Consider the following 22,505-nt stretch of genomic DNA (forward strand, 5'->3'; position numbering starts at 1 on the left):
AAGGGGCGGAGAGGGGCGGGCGGAGACTGCGGGGCTCTGGCGTGCGGTGTCGGGCAGCGCCGGGCAGCGATCGGGGCTGCGCGGAGCGGGACGGAGCCGCTGTGCGGTACGGGCTGCCCGGTCTGGGCTTGCGCTCGATGCGACTGCGCCTGGCCTTGTAGTCGTTTCCGACATAAGTTTAGGAGCCAGAAAGACCGTTCTTGTAAAGGTGCCCTCACGCACTCTCGGGCTCGAGCCAACGGACGCTGGTGGTTTTATCATTTCAAGGAGGGACTGCTTAGGCGCGCTGCCCCGCAGTCGGTGAATATGCTTCTCTGCTGATGTTTTATGCCGCAGATACATGCCTGTTGTTATAAATCATTGAAAAAGCGAACAAAGCTGGTGGTAAAGTCACAGCCTTTTTGGAGTAGTGCTGAAATATTCTCCTGAAACCTGCTGCCTAGGGCTATGTGATGCAGATTTTTTATTATTATTATTACTGTGGGGGAGAGCAGCGTGGTGAAGTTTAATTCTGTGCTAATATATCTCTTCCTTGAGTGCAGTGTGCAGGCAGTCCTAAACACAGAGAAATCCACTGCATTGATAGGTGTCTTTGATGTGATTAAGACACTCCCACTAAATGATTCACCAGATGGCACATCAAACGAAGCTGCTCAAATAGCATTGCAGTGCTTCAAATAATCTCTGAAGTGTGTGGGCTACCGGTGCGGCTGCAACTTCTTGCTCTGCTTCTTTGTCCTGTATCACCTTGACTGGCTGTGGCTGCCCAGTTTGTGCGGTACAGAAGTACCAGGAGGGATGCCCAGGGGGGATAGCTTAGAACCACGCTCTCACCTAGGGTCCTGCGGTTCCTGACTGTTTCTTTGTTGGGGGAGAACTTCAGCAGGACCAAACGTACAGTTGCGACCCTGCTTTGGCACCCATTTCACCTGATATACAAAACCTGCTTTGGCAGGGGGGTTGGACTCGATGATCTCTGGAGGTCCCTTCCAACTCCTGCGATTCTGTGATTCTGTGATTTTCTCAGCTCCTGTCCCTTGTTCCATTATATCCTCTGTTGTCTCCGTCCTGCACTACTTCTCCAGGTCAGTGCTGATGCTGAGAGATGCAGATGGAAGTGAGGTACATTCAGCCTGGTGGGCTGCTGCCTGGGGCCCCATCCACGTCTGGCAGCACTGACTAATGTGAGCCCTTGTGGTCCTGGGTATAGCAAACATGGATGGCTGTGAGGGAGCCAGGTCAGCTGCAGGCTGAACTTCGTGTATCAGTTACATCTGAAGTACCCAGTAATTCTCTATCCAAGATTTCTCAGAGTTAACTTGTACTGTAGGTGTTTGTTTTGCTGGATTGGGATTCTATTCATCATCTCCTGGGTGATCCCATCTGGATGTGCAATTCAATTGTTTTTTCAGTAGTCACTGAGGAGCAATTTCACCTTGCTCTAATAGTAAGTGCGTGTTCTACTGTGGAGAATGTACATCATCCATTACACATCTGAACTTCATCCCCTGTGATTTAAATCTGGAGTGGGTAGAACCCAACACTGTCGCTCACACAAAACCCAAATATACACATCCATAATGTATGAGTCACCTCTGAAACTTTGCCAGGTGCTGGGGAGGCATTATCCTGTTTATTTGTATGCATCTCTTTCAAGATCTCTTTAAACACTTTGCACTAAGACTTCCAGAAGGATAAACGTTATTCAGGTGAAGCCAGCATGTCCCAGCCTGCCTGGTGCAGTGTGGAGAATGTTCACAATATTCAGCTTTTTCAGGCAGTGATCTGTACTTGCCATGCCTGGTCTCATAGCTGCTGATTTTGGGTGAAAACTGATAAGCAGACCTCTTCCTATGTAAATCGTACTTAAGAAGAGAAATCAATTTTGTTTGGTGGACAATTCCACTTTACTGAAGGGGGCTGAGAGAAACCAGCTTGCTTTGCAATAGCTATACATGTTGATCTTCTGATTTTTTTCCCATCCTAGATGAGGAGAATAGGTGAGTCAGTTCTGTTTTATTTGTAGCCACTTTCCCCTTCAGACTCACAGCGCTGAAATGTTTGTGGTTTTTTTTTTTCTTGTGGCATAGAGCTGGATTCACTACTAACAGTTTGGCTGCATTCATCAGCTTCTGCTCTCCCTTGTTTGTTCACTGATTGGCTTTGAAGAGGAGTGTCAGTGAGGTTAGTCTCTGTTCATCATGCCCACTCTCCCTGTGTGCTCCAGCTGGATTGCAGGAGATAGGAATCTGTACAGAGTTCTTGTTGTGGACATTTTATTGAATGATGTGTAGGTATGTAAAGATACATACAAATGCACATGCTTTACTGCTGCATACAGGTGGGATTTTGAGTTGGGTTCTGGCAACTACCTCATCCCTCACTGTGCTGTAAATCTGTGTGTGAAAAAGGTGCACCGTTCCAGTTCCACTCATTTGGATGCTGGAAAGCACAATGCTTTTCTCAGTGTTTGGGCATGAACTGCATGTGCACATGTTACTTGGAGATGCTGAAAATTACCCGCATTTAGTATTTATCATCTCCTCTCTTTTTTTTTAATTGAAAAGTAGGAATAAAATCTAAGGAAAGACCTTAGAAACCCGTAGGAGCTACTTCAGTGATTCTTACATTAGTGGTGCCTCAGACTGGGATTCTTGTTAGCTTTGTGTGCAGATACATTCAAAGTGGATCAGACATACAACAAAGTTTGTGTTGCTTCACAGGCACCCACATCCACCTAGCAGGAAAAAAACTTCCTGCACTGCATTTATGGTGGAATAACTGAACAGCACAGTACTTAGAGCGACACTGAACCAAAAGGAAGAGGAACATAGGCATTGGCTTTTTTGGCCGCCCAGTGCTGGCTAGCTTGTTGCTACTCTTCTAGGCGAGCCTTAGATCTAATCATTGAATGTCAATTTACTTTCTTTTGATTTTTTTTAAAGGTGAAGTCTGCAATTTCGAATGAGTTTTGCTGTCACAACAAGAAGAGGCTGCACACTGTGTGGGTGCTCTTGCTCCTGCAGCAGTTTGTTGGGCCAAGGTTGACATCAGCTTCCAGCAGACTTTCTGAGCTTCTTAGTGATCTTGTAGGCCAACGCTCTCTGGAGGGTGAAGTTGTTCACCTTTGCTCTTTTCCACCCGTACTGTTTCATGCTTTTCTGGTTAGAAGAGCAGTGCAGTGTTCGTGTGGGTTGATTTGCACTGCTTTTCCCATACCTGATGAGAGCTGTCACGTCACAGTGGTTTGGCTGTGATGTGGTGAGATGGCTGCAGGCATATTTTCCAAAAGACAGGAGAAGATTGAGGAGTGTCAGCAGTGAGCACGGCCTGCCTTTCAGCCATTTTAAGTTTTTCTCAAAAAAAGTTACTTTGATTAGCTAGGAGATGAAATGAAATATAACTAACACCTCCAGAGAAAGGAAGAGCTGGAGGAACATCTTGAAATTGCGTTGCTATGCTAGGTTTAATGCACTCATTGTAAAGGGGAAGAGTTATATGGGCTCAAAAGCTGGCAAAATGTAAAGGCAGAGCTAGGCTGAGTGCCCACTCCTGGCTGTGTTCTTGATGCAGCCCCCTTTTTTTGCAAATTATTTTCCCTGTTGAGGCTTCTCTTTCCATATAAAAATGAGAACACCCAACCTGGGCTATGTCAGATGTGTTCCAGTGGGCAGTGTGAGCTATTTTGCTAGCAGCCCCATGCTTGGTCCTGCTTCTGTGCTGGATGGAGGCTGCTCTGCTGCAGGCTGAAGTGCCAGGGTTCCATAACCCTGGGGAGGAGGCCCTGAGGGACAGGAACATCTGAAGTTTCCACTGCCTTTTCCTAGGGGAGTGAAAGTCTGAGCTGTAAGTTGTGAATGAGCACGGGAATGAGTGCAGCCCTGTAACAGAGCTGTCTCTTTCTGCTCCCCATACTGTCGCCCTTTTGAGATGCTTTGCTGGGCAGCGGCCCTTTGGCAACACCACTGAGACCTCCAGGTCTGCTATGGGGACGTATAGTAGCAGTGCAGAGTCGCAGCATTGCTGGTGACAGCGGGGGCACTTCAGTAGGAACGTAGTCACAGCAAAGTTGCCTTACTTAAGCCAGCTCTGTACAACCAGGGAGGTACAGTCCAGGCACTAATAGTAGGATTAGGCAGCAGATTTATGAATTGAGTGATGAGGTGATGAAACAGAGCCAAGAGGCGGGGAGTAACTGCTGTTCCCAGGGCTCTTCCAAAGTGAGATGCAGTGTGCTGCAGGAAGGGGTCTTTTTTGGATGAAGCTAAAAAAAAATGCAGAGTGAAATACAGTAAAAAAACATGCCAGGATAGCTTTAAAGGAACATTTCACCCTACAGAAAGCCTTTCCCTCATTGGGACTTATTAAAATAGAGATGTTTTCTTCAAAGGGGAAAAAGTACAAAGCGTACCATCGAAGTAGAAGTTTAGGCTATTTTATTCTGCTGGTGTTCTTTTTGCAACAGACACAGGATGGTAAGGAGTATTGCTTTTAAAAGCTCATACCAAGTGCCTTCCATGTGAAATAAATCACACTGATTTCCTGACTGAAAAAAAGTGTCCAAAAAGTCCTTAAAAAGGACTGATAATTGCCATCAATACTTGATTAGCTTCCCTGGTGAGTAATCCTACGTATTGGGATTTTAAAAATCTTTTTCATTTACATAAGCAGAGACATAAAAAGAACAATATTGAAATTTCAAATTCAGTCCTCTGCCGTATCTAGGCTCTGTGGGAAGCAGTGGGTCTGCACTTTGTCTTCCCCTCCTCTGCCGCATCCCTGCCATCTGCTCTGGGGGCTCTTTGCCTTCTGCAGCAAGGCCTGTTGTCAGGGAGGTGGGAGTCAGTCGCTTTTACAGCAGCGGCATTCCCCTCTCCTTTGTCAGTGTGGAGAGGAAGCATGGCGAGTGGCTATGTTCAGGGATGGCTCTTTTTTTCAGCCTTGCTTGAGGATCCCTTGTGCAATGGAAGATGAAATCAGAGCATTTTTATCTGCATACAAATAAGAAGTAGGAAACTGTCCTGGTGAGTGCCAACGCTGTGCTGGTGCATCTGTATCAGATATGTACCCCTGCTATAGAGAGCATGCCAAGGAAAAGAAAATTGCATTTCTGCAGGAGGAATGTTACAGAACTGTTTCACCTCTTATGGGCAAAGGATCCATTAAAGGCCATACAATAGCAGCTCACATCAGAATTGTCAGGAATCTGTCTTAAATCAACAGAACATTGATTTAACAGAGCAGCCCAAGTCAACAGAATGTGCAAACAAAGCAGAACAAGCTGACAACGAACACTGAGTCAAACAGGCAAAGCTTCTACCTGGTCTGCTAAGATAGACATCAAACATCATATAGAAATGCAGAAAGGCCTGTATCTTCAATATAATCTGAAAGTCTATTGATTTTATTAGATGCTCAGGGACAGTTTTGTTTTGTGTTCTTTCCTTCTTGCTCCTCTTTTCGGGTTTTCATACAAACAGTTCATTTTCTAGTTTGCATTACACATGAAGGTCTGGGGGGCCAGCTGCTGCCCTGGCAGATGGACAGATAGTCTGCAGGCTGCTGTGTGAGCAGGATGCTGAGTGGTGGGATCAATGGGGCTTTTAGAACAACTCATGTAAACCAACAGCCTTCCTGTATGATGTAGAGAAGGTGGACGTGATCTGCAGTGGGGGTTGGACATAAAAGAAAAAGGAAAGTTGAGAGCACTTAGTAGTTCCTAAGTGTGAGTGCAATGGAAGAACATTCTCTCCACTGTTCTGGCTCTGTGAGCAGCATTCAGTATCTGTGTCATAGTCAAGTATCTTCTCAGGCCGAGAGTGAGAAGAGCAACATGGCTGCACAGCCATTCTGAAGTCCTTTGCCTCTTGCACAGTGGACTGTGTATGTTAATGACAGACCTCTGCTGGACACACGGAGTGAAATTCACCAGGGCACATGGGGCTAGCATAAGGGCAATGTGTTGTTTGTCTCATTGCACCCCTGCTCTCCTCTAGCTGGTATGAACTGTGGGAGTCCTGATTCACTGCAGGTACTGGCTGTTTTTTAGATCCAGTGATTTGTGCCAAATGGCTTTTGTATAAATGAAGTCTTGTGTGTGCAAAATCAGGTGTGCATTCATTGTCCTTCAAAGGACAGTTTTTTTGTTATAATGAATACTACCCTTAGCGGATCCTAAATCTACAATGCTCTGAGCAACATGAGTTGTCATCTTTAGTATTTAGCACTTTGAAGGCACAGACTAGGGGCACTCAAGCAGGTTTAGCTGATGGCTTTTTGCAGATTCTTTGCAAAAGAAGGCTCTGAGGTTGATGATGTCCTCATTGATTGGGACTAAAAAGTGCAAGGAACTTCTGAGGTCTAAAGATATGTGCAGGTAGCAAGCAGGCAGCACGGTGCTCTGGCCAATTATACAAGATAACAATCCCTGGAAAAAACTGCAAAACCACATAAATAAAAGACACAGCTTTGGAAAATGCTGTGCTCCTGCCACTGCCACATCTGCAATGAAAACGTGAGAACACATAATTTGAAGGTTGTGTCAGCTGATATAAAACACGATTGCTGAAAACAGATGTTTCCACATAACTTCTCTCTGAGATAGTAGGTTCTGAAGGCTGTGCAATTCAGTGCTTCTAGTGCAGTGTGAGACTGGAAACTGAACATGTCCTGACTAAAGGAAAAAAAATGGAGTTGTGCAGCATGAGGCTTTCTATCTTTTCCTCAGATTTCTTGCACCCAGGTGGCAGGTATATCGTTTTTAGCCACAGGTATCCCTGCACAGAGCAGAAACAGAACGCAAACTGCTCCCATCCAAATGAGGCTTTTGTCACCTGGGTCATTGACTGATTTGTATGTTAGACTCACATGAGTGTTTCAGAACTGAGTCGGGGCATGTTCTCAGCTTCCCATTCCCTCTTGAAACCTTATCCTATTTGTTGGGTTTTCTTTAAACCATGTGATTCCACTTTGTTGATACTGTACAAATGCAGGATCTAGTGCTAGAAATGTCTTCCTACAACTCATATTGCTTTTTTAAAATAAGCAATTAAATTTATGCGTGTGTAGCTCATAGATGCATCTAAGCATAACTAGTAATTTTTATTCTTCTCAATTAAATTGTCTGCAAAAATGTGAGGTGCTCTTTATTGTTACCATTATTTGCAATTTAAAATACTAACAGTGACACGAAATGTTGTCTCAGCTCATTTAACAGGCCATAAAATAGCTAAGAGGATGATAGAAATCTCTGAGAAACCAACCTCAGGTGAAGTACAGTATTCATATTTGCTATTCAACATCTGCTTTTTCATAACGGTGAATAAAAATGGGTTGTCTTGTTAGACAAATAATGCCATTATTAGCAAGAAATGTTTCCCTCTCACACTGGGGAGAGCACAGATACTGTTCTCTCTGTTCCATCCACAGATACTGTTCCATTCCCTTCCTCTCGGTTGACTTAAAAGGGAGCTGAAGTAACAGGAAAAAAAAATCATAGTGGACTTGAAGAAGACATCCTGCCCTCACTTTGGCTGTGAGGAATTAACAAGACCTCGTTTGCTTTGCAGGATGTGTCTGTCCTTAGGTCTCTCTACCTCAGGAAAAACACGTTTTAGTCCCTCTTATGTGAAAATGGACAATTTTGATCTAACTGTTGAGCGATTCAACAAAAAATCCTCACCTGTATAAAAGGCTGTGTCTGATCGTAGGCTTGTCCCTCAGAAGAGCCTTACGTCCTTGAATTGAGTCCCAGAATCTGCAGTGCGTGATGTGACAAATACTTCCTATTTTGTCTCTTTTCAGGTCTTGTGGAAGTAAGTTATTTCACACTGCTGTGACAGTCTACAAGGGAGAGGGAAACACCCTCTCCAGACTGCTCAAAGAAAACTCAGGAAAACGAACAGAATGAGCACACAGCCTCTCCCTTCTCTGCTTGGCCTCGTAACTCTTCAGTACAGCTGAGGAGAGCACTACCTTGTCTCCAGCTGTTGGTGGCAGGAGAAAATACTCGGGTTTAGGAGGAAGTTTGGTGGAGACAAGGAACTGGGAACACTTGGAATGGAAAACTGGTGCTTCTAAACATTTAAATCCCCTTGTTTTTCCCGTAGGTTTATTTCTTTCATATAAGCATCCGAGCAGATGATTGCTCAATGATTTCTTGTGCTCCATCTCATTGAGAAATAGGACATAACTGCAAATGATGTTTTCCTTGAGGACCAGAGGTTTAAAACTTGTGATAGAAGTTTCCATGGACAAACAGTTGTTATGTGCCTTTTAAAATTTATGTTGGTAGTAATGTTTTTTTCTTTGGTTTTAACTGAGTTGTTTTCACGCTCTGAAATAACATTTGCCTTAATCCTTCCTGTCTTGGCCTGATCAGATTGATGAAAGTAACCAGTACCCAATGGAGAGTTAGAAAAGAGCAGAAGAAAAGAGAGTTTTGTAGCAGGAAGTGTTACAAAGCAATAGACACTTGCAGCCCTGTGTTTAACTGGGCAACTGTTGAGGTGAGCCAATGGTATACCGGTGAGAAACACTGCTTAGGACAAAGTAAACACTTGTAGTAAACTTAGGTTCCTATCCATGCCGCTTTGAATATCCTCCCCGAGACAGGATCAAAACAACCTAGAAATGTATGAAATGCAAAGAAATAGTGCTGATTTGCTGTGGTTTTGCTGGGCCTTCCAATTGGGCTATTTTGACTCAGTTATTTGGGATGGCAGCTGTTGGCTCAAAACGTGCCTAGCTAAGGGATAGTCCCTAGTTAGTACTGTAGCAGTACTGCAGCACTGAGGGAACTCCAACGCCTGTGGCTGCCCACCTGGTACCTGATGATGCTCAGCCTCAACATCACATAGCTCTGCCATTCCTCACTCCTTAGATGTCTATATTCTGGTACTTGGAAAAAATCAGGCCAAATGACAAACTCACTTCAGAGACTATTTGCTTTGTGTTGTGGACTTCAGAGATTCTCTACACTGTGTTTAAATTAAAAAAAAAAAAAAGGAAGACCATCTGCAAATACTCAGCTTGTATGCACCTTCAGACAACAGCCCTGCAATTGAGTTAGATGGAGAATCTCCTTTTTACTGCACTCACAAGCGGCTTACAACTGTTCTCCCAGAAATAGATGGTAGTTCTGTGGGTAACAAAGGGTAAGTGCTTTCTGTCACGATTTTCTCATATAGGAGTTTATCTTTAGATTTGCAATATTCTCAGAGCACTTTGAAACTTATTCTGTTTCAAATTTGACATGATAAACTGTTTAAATGATCCAGTGACTTTTCACTTGCACATGCAAGATGGAAAAATCATAACAAACTTGATGCTAAAAGTGGAACATGAAATGCTGTGTGAGATTCTCCTGTAGCACAAAGTGCTGACTTCACCAGCAGGCTGCCCAGCCAATGTTTGGATGCAACTGTCACGGAGAGGGCATTTTACACACCAGATGTCACATGCAGTAAATACATCAGAAATCAAAGCAGGACTGTATGCCCAACAGAAACCCGGGTATGATATGGAAGTGACAGCACAGAATCTCTTAGCAAGTCTTTTAATACTGAATATCCTTCTAATATTGAGCAGTGAACAGGACCTCTCTGAGTTTACTATGACCACAGTTTGTGTGTGCATGTAAAAGTCCCCATACTAGCAATGGATCCAAGTAGCCAGTTTCAGCCAACGTTGAGTTTGAAAGGAATTAAAGATAATTTACATCCTTCAAATTCTGTGAAGATAGGAAATCATATTGAAAAGGAGACATAAATTAGTAAAAGTAAGGAAAGGCTGCTAATCTTATGCTTTGTTAGACACTGTGCCCACATTCAGCGACTTCTCAGCTGGAGGAAGGCTTCTAGTTGAAGCTGCCAACCACCTGTGAGGATCATTGTCCAACAGGACACTTCTGAGGAATGTGACTTTGCCACCTGCATGAGGACTACAGCTGAATCAACTTCAAAACCAGTGCCCTGGGTCTCTCAGGCAGAAACAGAGGAATACCTGGGACTGGTCTACCTCAGCTGTGTTTCATAACTTGTTTGTGCATGAGCATCTTGAAAACACAGAGGATCTCGAAACTGGAGTTTGAAGTCACATGGTGTCATTTAACTTTTAAACTCAGAAATTGTTTCCCAAATTCACATGGCAGTGGAGTTTTTGTAACTTGTGATTTCTGTTACAAAACATACTTGGAGTGCATTTATCCCACATATGTTGTCTTTAAGAGGCTGAAGTATTTTAGTAGGGAGGCACTTCAAGATGGGACTGATGTAAGGAATACTGGGCAGAGATGGTTTCTGGACTCTTATCTGGAAAAAAAGAAAACCAATTCCTTGTTTTTTTTTCAAAACAAGGTTTTGAAAAAAAAGTTTTTACTGTTTCTTTTGGAAATCCAATGGGAATATGAAGTTTTCACCAAAATAGTTCACTGTGGCACCTTGTTTGTGGCATCTCTGTTTTGTTAATGGTGCCATAAATATTAGAAAAAAGCTTCACACAGAGAGGTAACCCCAGTGCCATTTGGAACACTGGAGGAGCAGAATGAGGGCTGCAAAACATTTAAAAATGAAATTAGAACAGAAGATAAAGAAGCTCTCAAGCTCTCCTAATCTGTGTAAACCTGAAATAAGTGCTTATGCTAGCTACTTTGGCCTCTGTGTCTAATTGTCAGAGAAAGGTATGGATGATGTATCCTAAATAATTTAGGCACTTGCACATTTTAGGATGCTATGTTCATTGGCTGAGTCTATGACTGCCCTAGAGAAGATGCCTACTTTCAGACTGCTCAGGTGAAATGCAGCCTTCAGACTTTGCTTTTGTGAAACCTTAGCAAGATTAGGTGATAGCTTATTGCTGTTGGCTGGATGATGTGAAAATTATCACATTAATGAGTAAAAACTGAAGCAGAAATGCAAGACAATAAGGTAGTAACCTTGTTTAAGTTGTTTTGTAGAACTGAATGTTGGCTTTCTGTCCAGATAAATCATTGGGAAGACTTTAAGTGACCTCAGCTGGCTGAAATGAGGGAACGAGTTAACAGAAGTAACAGCTGTGCCTTTTAGGTTAGCCCTGTCTCCAGTAAATGTGCAGATAAACACCCTAAATTCCAGAGTTTCTGCCATGTTTACCAGCGGTTTGCTTTTCAATTTAAAAAGAATTCAGTACAAACCAGTTATTAAAAGCCTTGCAAATTCTTTTTGAGGCATCCAGTACAAATCTTCCTATATTTCCATCTAGGTGAAATCTAAATAAGAATTGAATAATTTCTACTGGCATGCTCTGATGATATTCAAGGAGTAGGTGTAGCAAGCTGTGGGAACCAAGAAATTAAGAAAAATATTGCAGTGCTGTCGAGAGTAGGTGTAGACATTTTGTACCTGCTAAACCAAAATGATGGGCCTCACATTTAAAATAATATGCTGATGTAACGCTCAAGAGAAGGGGTGATTTAGGCAGACAATGATCTTTCCTCTGCTATCCAGTTTCCCTGATGCTAGAAGGAAGCTAAATGCTTTGCAATGCAAATAGTGTGGCAAATAAAGGATGTGTGAAGGCGGGATTCAGCTGAAAAAATCCTTCTCTTGAGCAACCCCAGGTTGCGTTTTGCTCGCCCTGCCCGCTCCGGACTGCTCTGCTGGGGGCACAGCCCCAGCAGGGGCGTCGTGCCCTCCGGTGTTGGAGCCCTTCAGCGTGGTCTAGAGAGGAGAACACAGCGTCAGGGCTTCCACTGCTATCTGCAGAATAGCGGCCAGCTGGCTCCCGAGTCTCCAGGTAATGGAGATGGTGCAAAGCCATCTTTGCTTGAGGTCGGTGTGAGAGCAGCAGGGCACCCTTGGCTGTGGGTTCTGTGTGCAGGGAGGGTGTCCTGCCAAACGCAGCCCCTGCAGAAAGTCAGCTTAAAGCCTCAGCCTCACTTTTTCTGGAGAGGAGGGGCTGGGAGATGGGTGAAATATTTCATTCATTCATTCATTCATGGGAAATGGCCTCAAGTTGCATCAAGGTAAATTTAGGCTGGATATTGGGAAAATCTTATTTACAGAAAGGGTTGTTAAGCAGTGGAATAGTCCCCCCAGGGAGGTGGTTGAGTCACCATGGTGTTTAAAAACCATTTGGATGTGGTGCTCAGGGACATGATTTAGCAGAGGGTTGTTAGAGTCAGGGTAGTATGGTTGGGTTGTGGTTGGACTCGATGATCTTTAATGCCTTTTCCAACCTGAGCGATCCTATGATTCTATTATTTTTTTAATCGAGCATCTGGCAGATCAAATTAATCATGAGGTTTGATCTTATAAGGAGAAAAACCAGTGCCTCTAGTAAGTGAATGCAAAGCAGAACCAAAGTGCAGGAGCAGATAGGCACCCAGCTTGGGGACTGTTGGCGTTAATTAGGGCCGAGTGCCACTCGGTAACTCCCACTGCTTTCTGAAGGGTTCCAACTGAGCTCAGTGTCAGTAGAAATGTGCAAGGGCTGCAGGCACGGGCTCCTTGCACTGTTAGCAGTCACATTCTGGGACGTAATAAGGCGAGGATCTACTGAACAGACCATACTGCAAAATCATTTTAATTAGCATCTACACTTCTTGGAAAGCTGCCACAGATTGCAGGGAGCTGTCGGTACAAAAAAAAAAAAAAAAAAAAAAAATAACGAAAAAAACCAAACCGTCTTCAGGTGATGGCCTGAAATGGGCTGGGGCACAGCGTGTCCTTCTCAGTGCTTTCACAGCAGCCGCGCGAGCCGTTTTGCAGAGCGGCTCCGTGAGCAGCCGCGCTGCCAGAACGCGCGGCGCGGGCAGGCCGTCCCGCCACAGCCGTTGCTCGGGACGCGCGGGGCGGGGCGGTGGGGCGGCCGTTGCGGAGGGCGGGAGTTTTGAACGGCGGCGCTGCCGAGGAGGATGCAGGATGCAGCGGCGCGGGTCGGGAGCTGCGGGCGCGGAGCGGGTGAGGCGCAGGCACCACGCCGGGCTGCCGAGGAGGGTCGGGATGGAGCGGGGCGGTCGGGAGCTGTGGGGCCTCGCGCGTGTTCCTGTCCGCGTGCTCCTGTCCGCGTGCTGCCGCGGCAGCCCGCCTGCCGTACCCGCGGGGAGACGGCTGTGCGTTTGGGGGACTTGTGCGATGGGTTTCTGCTTCGCGATGTCTGGTGCGTTAGCTTAGGCTCAAGGAACGAGTCGTTGTTTCTTAGGGACAGATGCGGGCCTTGCTCAGCCTTTCTGGGCTGCGCAAAGTTGGACTGGGAATAAAACGTTGCTGTAAACTATTTTGCTTCTCCTCCTATAACGAGAGCGGAGACGGTACGGTGCTCTCCAGGGGTTGGTGCTGCGATCGCTGCTCCTTAACACCTTCATCACCAGCAACTCTGGGATCAAGTGCATTCCCAGCAGCTTTGTGGATGACACCAAGCCGTGTGGTGTGATCTGCTCAACCCCTGGGGGATGGGCGCCACTCAGAGACCTGGACAAGCCTGAGCAGGGGGCCCAGGTGAACCTGATGAGCTGCAACAAATCCCAGTGCAAGGTCTTGCACCTGGGTAGCGGCAAGCCCCACTGTCAGTACAAACTGGAGCATGAAAGGATAGAGCACTGCCCTGCCAAAAGGACGTGGGGGTACTGGTGGATGGCAAGCTGGACAGGAGCCAGCAACATGGCCTTGCAGCCCAGAAAGCCTACCGTATCCTGGGCTGTATCAAAAGAAGCATGGCTAGCAGGGTGAGGGAGGTGATCCTGCCCCTTTGCTTTGTCTGGTGAAGCCTACCTGGAGTACTGCGTCCACAGGTGGAGTCACAGAATCACAGAATGGCCAGGGTTGGAAGGGACCTCAAGGATCATGAACCTCCAACCCCCCTGCCACATGCAGGGCCACCAACCTCCCCATTTAATACTAGACCAGGCTGCCCAGGGCCCCATCCAACCTGGCCTTGAACACCTCCAGGGATGGGGCATCCACAAGCTCTCTGGGCAGCTGTTCCAGCACCTCATCACTCTCTCTGTAAAGAACTTCCCCCTGACATCCAACCTCAATCTTCCCTCTCTCGACTTAAAACCATTCCCCCTCGTCCTGCAGTTATCAACCCTTTCAAAGAGTTGATTCCCCTCCTGTTTTAGGCTCCCTTTAGGTACTGAATGGATGCAATGAGGTCACCCCACAGCCTTCTTTTCTCCAGGCTGAACAAGCCCAGCTCCCTCAGCCTGTCTTCGTATGGGAGGTGCTCCAGTCCCCTGATCATCTCTGTGGCTTTCCTTTGGACCCTCTCCACCAGCTGTCTTTCTTGTACTGGGTGCTCCAGAACTGGACACAGTACTCCAGATGGGGCCTAGTACTGAGTCCTCAGTACTGGAGAGACATGAACATGTTCGAGCGCATCCAAAGGAGGGCCACAAAAATCATACAAGGGATGAAACACCTCCCCTAGGAGGACAGGCTGAGAGAGCTGGGGCTGTGCAGCCTGCAGAAGAGAAGGCTCTAGGGAGACTTTCAGTATCTAACATAGGGCCATAAGAAAGAAGAGGACAGACCCTTTAGCAGGGGTGTTGTGATAGGACAAGGGGGAATGGTTTCAAACTAAAGGAGGGGAGATTTAGATTGGATTTAAGGAAGAAATTTTTTATTATAAGGGAGGAGGTGCATGCACATGTTGCCCAGAGAGGTGGTGGATGCCCCATCCCTTGTGATATTCAAGATCAAGCTGGACCAGGCTCTGGGCAATCTGATGGAGCTATAGGTGTCCCTGTTCACTGCAGGGGAGTTGGACCAGGTGACCTTTAAGGGTTCCTTCCAGCTCATGATTCTATGAAAATGAATGATCTGCTGGTGCCTTTCTAGGTCTTCCTCTGTCAGCTGTAGAGAATTCCAGTAGAGCTTCCATCAAAATGATGATGATAGCTTTGGAAGGCATTCACCACCAAATAGCCCACTGGTGCTGGAGGGCCTAGGCTGAAGTAACCTATGCACGTCTCAAGTGTTATGCCTTGTGATGGTGCCTTGGTCTTCATTGTGTTCTCAGCGTGCCTCTTAGTTGTCTTAAGCACAATCAAATTCAGTGGAACATATATTTGTCCTGCTTTTGCTGAATTACACAAGTCTGAGATCTTCAGCATCTCGGGGGAAAAACAAAAACAAACACTTCCTTTGTTACTTGAGGAAAACGGGAAACTGCTTATTTATGTAGGCTTAGTGACTTGCTGTGTTGAGGTATGGGAGAAGGAGATTTTGTATGGCACTTGGTCCCATTTCAACAAAAATGAAGCTGCTGTCTCTAGCAGAAGGGTTGGTAAATAGAACAAAAGGCCTAGACTGCAGAAGGGTTCTGAAGTGGCTAGAAATATAGAGTGTTACAGCTTGGGCTGTGCTGTGCTGAATGTGGCTTATGGACCAGAGCTGCTTTTCCTTTAGGGTTGGCAAATGGGGGTGGTTTGCAAAGAGAAATGTTCTGTGAGCAGATGGAAGAACAGCTGAAACATTAAGTCTCTTTAGATGATGGCATCAGGCCTTCAGAAGCAATAAAAGCCATTCCTGCAAAGACAGGAGGGAATGGCTGGTGGCTGCAGTGAGCTTCCACCTGCTGCTTGTGACTGCTATAAAGAGTTGCTTTCTCATGTCAAAGGCAGCTAATGACAGCAAGTCCCAATCAAGTAGAAAATCTGCCTCACCCCTTTCATGGGTTGTGGATTTCTCTGGTACTTGAATTGTTGGGAAATTAATTCCCTTCTATTTCTGTTCTAGTTAGAGCCAGTTGCCAGTACTTTTCTACCAGCTGGAATACTGAACTTGCAAATTCAAATTATTGTACCAATTTCAGGCAATTGCTTATAGATCTATCCCAGAGCACTTGTTTTGACATCAAATGTATAAGCGCTATATGGGTGAAAATAGATGATGTTTTCAATTCTGAAACAGTTCCCCAGTGTCAAAAAAACCCCTCATCACTGATCTGCAATGTGTTTGCAAGCCAAGTAGTACTGGGTTATCACAGTACTACTGTGATAATGTATCTTTTTTTATGTGCCAGAAATATTGTGCTTGGTCAGGGCACATCATGAGGAAAGTTATCGCATGGCATCTAGCACACCTTTGGAGGCAGCAAGCAATCAATGGTCATTCACCTTCTGGGTCAGTATGGATAGAGTTGTTTGAAATGGCAAGTGAAGAATAATGCAAATTTATGAACGTTTCTTCAACCAGGAAGAAGATGATTTCCCAGATGTTGTTATAATACATTAAAAATACTCCTTCAGAAATAGTGATGCAGTGACTGATGGACAAATTGTGCTTTGGAATGAATAATCTTTGGGAGCATGACTGTGCCATCAGGGAAGACATAGTTGTAACTTCAGCATGACACAAGCACCATCTGATCTCCAGTTCACAACCTGAGGCAATCAAACATTGGGATATTCTCCTTTTCTTCACATCTGGTTGTTACCCAAATCATATGTCAACCAGAAGTGAAAAATCATGTTTTTCAACCCTTTTCGAGGTAGCCAAAGTAGTAATAAGACAAAATTTCAGATTTAGAATATTTCAGGTATTTTGAAATAAATTACTGATATGATATTCCTGAGTGTTAAGATTATTTTACTTGAAATCATTGAAAAAAAAAAGTTATTCTGTAAGCTTTGTTGAGTTAGGCCTCACAGTGACCATATGGGAGGACCATATACTATCACCCTGTAAATGACTCATGGGACCACATAGTTTTTTAGTAAATTTCAGATGCTGTGGTGAACTGCTGTTAGCACATGGTTTGAAATCTGCTTGCATAATGTATATATCAAATCAGTTTGATAATGTTCTCTTTTGTGTGTGAAGAGAGAATTGTTTTGTGTTTAGTAGTAACTGTAATGGCTGCATATAATTTAACTAGGACTCTGGATCCCAACTGTATCATAAATAGGACTCCTTAAAAAGTCAGGGTACTGTCAGTTGGATTTATGTGTTGTCTTTGTTGTTCTTATCTAGCAACACAACATCCAAGAAAAGATGAACTTTGAAATCCGCATACGGGAAGGCATCCGTAAACTGCTTACAGTGAGCACACAGAAAGACCAGCTTTTGCAAGCAGTTAAAAACCTGATGGTCTGCAATGCACGGATACATGCATACAGGACAGAGCTGCAGAACCAAATGGAAGGGCCTGTCTCATGCAGAACTGGAAAGTGGTGAGTAAAAACTAATTCAAACCGAGCATTACAAAATGGGCTTTTGTGTATGTGAATTGTTTTCCACCATACACATGCATGTTGTTGCTGTAAGTCAGTGCTTTATAAGACCATTCCAATATCTTCCTTTAATTTTAGGAAATTAAATGTGAGTCATCTTTTTCTGGACAGATTTTATCATTGACATTAAGCAAATTCAGCTTATGAATATCAGCTAATGTTATAGACATATTTTCTAGATTACCTTTAGCATATAAAAAGGTATCTAACCTGTTCTTAAGGAACAAGACAAAATTATCCCAATCAAAATACATGCATCTGTTTTTTGTTCTTTCTATTCATAAGGTCTCTTTAATGACAGAATTATCATGGCTAATTGGTACCCTCTGCTGGCCACTTTGTTAACTACATCAAAAGAGTAAAAGTACAACTTCATGAATAGTAAGAAAAGTCTGTTTAATTACCCATATTCTCATGTTATATTTCTTGAATGAACTAACGTATACACTGTTTATTTGGATAAGTGTTTTATTTTTTTCCCCAATGGAATAGATTTTGGAGGCCATGTTATGAATTGTGGAGCAGAGACACTACTGCATTCAGGTTATTGCTTTAATGAAATAACTGTACTGCAGTTCAGTGTAGAAACTCCTCAAGTACATGCTTAGCTCCAGTGAATTGTATCTGTAGGAATAACCTGCTAGTTTCTTGCTTTCAGAAATGTTTTATTACAGAAGAAATTTATTAAAGGAGAGAATTGCATTTTCTTGACTGTCAACTGTGGTCATGAAAGTTGATTTTGAAAGCTAGCATTGTGATTTGTATAAATATTACAGTTGTGTTGCTTCTTCTTATGAAGTGATGATCTTTATAGTGATTTGTCTGATATTTTTAATGGTGGATTGACATGGAATATATATGTGTGCTGATTTACACGACTCTTGGTCTTTATTGTCTGTGACCACAGGATGGCACATGTCTATAACACGGCACGGAAACTTAGAATCATTTAGTTTGGAAAAGACTTCTAAGATCATCCATCCTGTCCAACCACCCACCTACCACCAATATTGCCCACTAAACCATGTCCCTTAGTAGCAAGTCTACACGGTTCTCGAACGCCTCTGGGGGCAGTGACTCCACCACCCCTAAGGCAGCCTGTTCCAGAGCCTGACCACTCTTTCAGAGAAGTTTTTCCTATTTTCTATCCTGAACCTCCCCTGGCACAGAGTGAGGCCGTTCCCTCTTGTTCTATCACTACTTGGGAGAAGAGGCCGACCTCCACTTTGCAACAACCTCCTTTCAGGTAGTTGTGGAGGGCAATAAGGTCTCCCCTGAGCCTCCTCCAGTCTAAACAAGCCTGGTGGAGTTTTCTTAAAGTTGTCTGTGTTGTTTAATTTGCTCAGCTTGGAGCTGTGTCTTTATGGGGTCCTTTCAGTAGTCAGCAAAGATCGTTAGGACAGATACATGTCGTAGGGTTGTTTGTCTATCATTTAGATCTTATCTTTGATTGTGCACTTGATAGTACACTCACAATTCTTTCTTTTGGTACTTATAGAGTACTGGAATTTTATTAAAACTTAATCCAGAGAAGATGATGATGTCTGAGAGAGAAAATTCTGGAAGTGTTTTGGGCTTTCAAATAAACATTGTCCTTCTTTCTTACATCTGCGATCTGTTATTTCTGACAAAGTCATGATACAGGTAGTGATTAGAACCTGATTCGGTTAGGCACTTTGAGCAGTGGCAGACAGAAGGATTTCAGTTAGTCATTATCAGTAGATTATTTTGATTCAATTTAAGGTTCAGACTGAGATTTGCACTCTAGCCATTCTAGCCTGCATGTAAAACCACAATTCTAACAACATGTTTTGTAATTGGTCTCTGTTAATAGAGGAGGACGCATTTCTCTGCAACCAACAGTAGGACCAATAAATGAAGCTGCTTGTTCGTTCGTGTGTACAGAAGGAGAATAGTTAATAATGTATTTGATTCTGTTGGAGCTGTAAAAGGCATCAAAGATGAATCGACTTCTAATTTGTGGGTTAAATAAGCTTTGGAATAAAATCTTGTAGGGCATTAAGAAAATTGATGGTGTACCTTCCTTCCGTATTATCTTCGAGCATCTAATAACTCGTATCCTAAAGCAGAGAGACCGAATTTAACTTTAAAGAAAATTCTTTGAAATGAGCTATTATATGGTACCCCTGATGTTTTTTAATGTTTAAAAGACTGAGTTACAGTGACCTAAATGCACAGATCTCTGACTTTTAAAAATCTTTTTTCTTTTTTCCTATTTTGACAGGTTGTCAGGCGCTGGGACAAAGGACCGGATGGCATGTAGAGCAAAAGTTGCTCTCTCAGGTAAGTGGCTGGGTTGTCGCTTCACTGTAGCAGCCAACTGGCAGGGTAGTATCTTGTAGTAAAAAATTACACAAACATGATGATATTTTTTTAAAGTTATATTGTGATTCTGAGGGCATAAATCCTCTTGAGCTTGAAGTTGTCTTATGCTTTGAAGTCACAGACTTGCTTATGAAGATCCTACCTCACATTCCTAGTTTTCTGTCAGGGACTTTCACAGTGGGAAGTGCTTTTTATTTTCAATCATTAAACACTGGACGCACTTCAAAGCTAAGCGTAAATGAACTGAATGTGCTGAACTGCTCTCCCCAGCCCCAAATTTGTAAGGACCTAATGAACTGAGGACAACATTGTAGCAACTATGCAAATCTTCTTTAGTTAGTGTGGGTAACTTCTACAGTAAATGTGCAGCAGTATGGCTTCAATGCAAATAAAGAACATTTATTAGTGATTTCTGGCAGGATGGTACACAGTTTCCTAGCCTGTTAACAGACTTTTGAGCTATGAGTTTGTCACTTTGTTTATCTGTGCTGTGTTACTCATTACGTTTGCTCTGGTAGCTTGGCTAACAGATCTGTGCTCCATGACCTGCTGCATTGAAGATAAAACAGTGTAGAAGGGCTCCCTACTTCGAAGTGTTTAAGTTAATTCTGCATGTTTTGACATATCTTTAAGAAAGGTAACCTCTAGTGGAAGAAGAGTGATGATCACATGGTACAGTAATGTTTTCTGCCAGCACAGCTGTTGCAGACTGTAGATCTATCTGTCTTCCTTATGGTAGTAGGGTGAAAGCATCTGTCTGCCTTTCTGTGCTGTGGTTGTACCTGTCACTGGATTTATAGTTATCTGCTGTGAAGGCTTCTAAGATAACACACTTCTGTTATCTTGAGAACATCAGAATTACAAAATTGTTTGGAAGTGAAATATTTAGCTAGTTTTGATGGTACAAGAGGATACTTGCTGTTATGTGTGATCTTTTAATTATTTTGTTGTGTTACTAATATGGTGGTCCTCAAATTGAAGATTGTGATCCTGAGGAACACAGCATGGATCGTGGTGAAGAGTATCAGCTACCTCTTTCTGAGCTTGAATCTGTGAGCGCTGGGATGCTGCCAGGCCTCATCCCTCTTTTCGTGTCAGGGACCCTGGTCAGGTACAGCTTACATCAGAGAAGCCTGTGTGATCCTGCTTAGAGATTTACGTCTTTTAAAGATCATCTGTGAACTTCTTGTTTTCCACTCCGTGTCTGGAAAGCAGAGAACTAGGGTACGTGAGAAGGGACTGTGCGTTTGGCAAGGGCCTCTGGGCACAATTTCCAGTTGGGAGATCCTGGCACGGCACACACACCTCCCTGCTTCCTCCTTGCGTTGTCTTATGACTCTTCATCTTGTGCCTGGTGAGCACGCCGGAGCGGGTCCTGTCTGCTTCAACAGCTGTAATGTTCCATCATTCCCTGTCTTTCCCATTGTTTGTGTAGGGAATTGAACGTACCGCACTTCTTCTCTTTTGTGTAGTGGTCCGCCATGGATTTGCAATTGGAGCTGCCCAGCACGTTCAGAAGGCACACATGCATGTTTGTGTGCCTGCCCTGCCGAGAGAGCGGTTGTGAGCACAAACAGCTTGAATTGCAAGGTGTAAAGACTGAATTGGCTGGGAGAAGTTGGAGATGAGGCGTTGGTGGTAATTATGTGTCTAGGCACGAAATTTGAGAATTGATGATAGGAAATAGATTTTTTTTCTTTTTTTTTTTTAGGGGAAAGTAATCCATCCATGTACATTATTGTCACGTGGTTAGTGTAGGTTAGAAGCTTAGGCTGTTACCAAAACAAAGAGTGATCATGTGGCCAACACCAAAAGGTCAGGAGCAGCTTTGCAAGAGCACTGAAGAGTGTACTCTACAGGAAGCAACTACCAGTACATCAGATACTAAGTGGAATACATTCCCTAAGACTAACATTTTCATACTTACCCCCATGTCTGTGAACAAATTATGACGTTTGTGTCTTACCAATCATTTGGGGGTATTGATTGATACTTGGCTGAACATGAGCTGACAGTGTGCCCAGGTGGCCAAGAAGGCCAATGGCATCCTGGCTTGCATCAGAAACACCGTTGCAAGCAGGAGCAGAGAAGTGATTGTTCCCCTACATTCAGCACTGGTGAGGCCGCACCTCGAGTACTGTGTCCAGTTTTGGGCCCCTCACTGCAAGAAAGACATTGAGGCCCTGGAACGTGTTCAAAGGAGGGCAACAAAGCTGGTGAGGGGTCTGGAACACAGGCCATAGGAGGAGAGGCTGAAGGAGCTGGGAATGTTCAGCCTGGAGAAGAGGAGGCTCAGGGGAGACCTCATTGCTCTCTATAACTTCCTGAAGGGAGCTTGTAGTGAGCTGGGGGTCGGCCTCTTCTCTCGTGTCATTAGTGATAGGACCAGGGGGAATGGCTTCAAGCTACGGCAGGGGAGATTCAGGCTGGACATGAGGAAGTATTACTTTTCAGAAAGGGTGGTCAGGCACTGGAACGGACTGCCCAGGGAGGTGGTGGAGTCACCGAGCCTGGGGGTGTTCAAGGAAAGGCTGGATGTTGTGTTGAGGGACATGGTTTAGTGGGAGCTATTGGGAATAGGTGAACGGTTGGACTGGGTGATCTTTTAGGTCTTTTCCAACCTTGGTGATTCTATGATTCTATGATTTACTTTGTCAGAAGACAACCCATTCAATGTTGATCAAAAAGCATAATCATAATTTAAAGTTATTCCGTGGAGTTCTAATGAATGTCAAAAGGAATCATTCTCTTTAAGAGTAATTAACTGTAGTGCTTGAATGTATCCAATTTTAATCCATGGGGCTTTACAGCTAATTGTAACTGAAGTTAAGAAGTGTGAAAATCGATCGCTGTTTTTGATAAATTGCAGCTTTTTCAATCCAAGAATGAATTGAAAACTGATTTACAAGTATCATCTGAAACTTGTAGATGCCATTGTCTACCTAGG

At 44.0% G+C, this 22,505-nt stretch overlaps 1 protein-coding gene across 12 annotated transcripts in view; it reads left to right on the plus strand.

Annotated features, from left to right (window-relative positions):
• The window catches only part of RTKN2 (rhotekin 2), a 190,883-nt gene that overhangs the window by 140,014 nt on the left and 28,364 nt on the right, over positions 1 to 22,505 (plus strand). For 10 of the 12 annotated variants that reach the window (XM_042818525.1, XM_042818516.1, XM_042818518.1 and 7 more), the window contains 2 exons: positions 16,953 to 17,152; positions 19,458 to 19,516. In XM_042818525.1, the coding sequence (XP_042674459.1) occupies positions 16,974 to 17,152; positions 19,458 to 19,516 (238 nt within the window). In that variant the 5' untranslated portion in view covers positions 16,953 to 16,973. Of the gene's footprint in view, positions 1 to 12,883; positions 12,939 to 16,952; positions 17,153 to 19,457; positions 19,517 to 22,505 lie in introns of those variants that run through there. The other 2 variants (XM_042818515.1, XM_042818527.1) reach the window with 1 other exon arrangement.

Source organism: Centrocercus urophasianus, unplaced genomic scaffold, assembly GCF_019232065.1.
Source record: "Centrocercus urophasianus isolate 14NV4802_14NV808 unplaced genomic scaffold, USGS_Curo_1.0 seq_17, whole genome shotgun sequence".
NCBI lineage: Eukaryota > Metazoa > Chordata > Aves > Galliformes > Phasianidae > Centrocercus > Centrocercus urophasianus.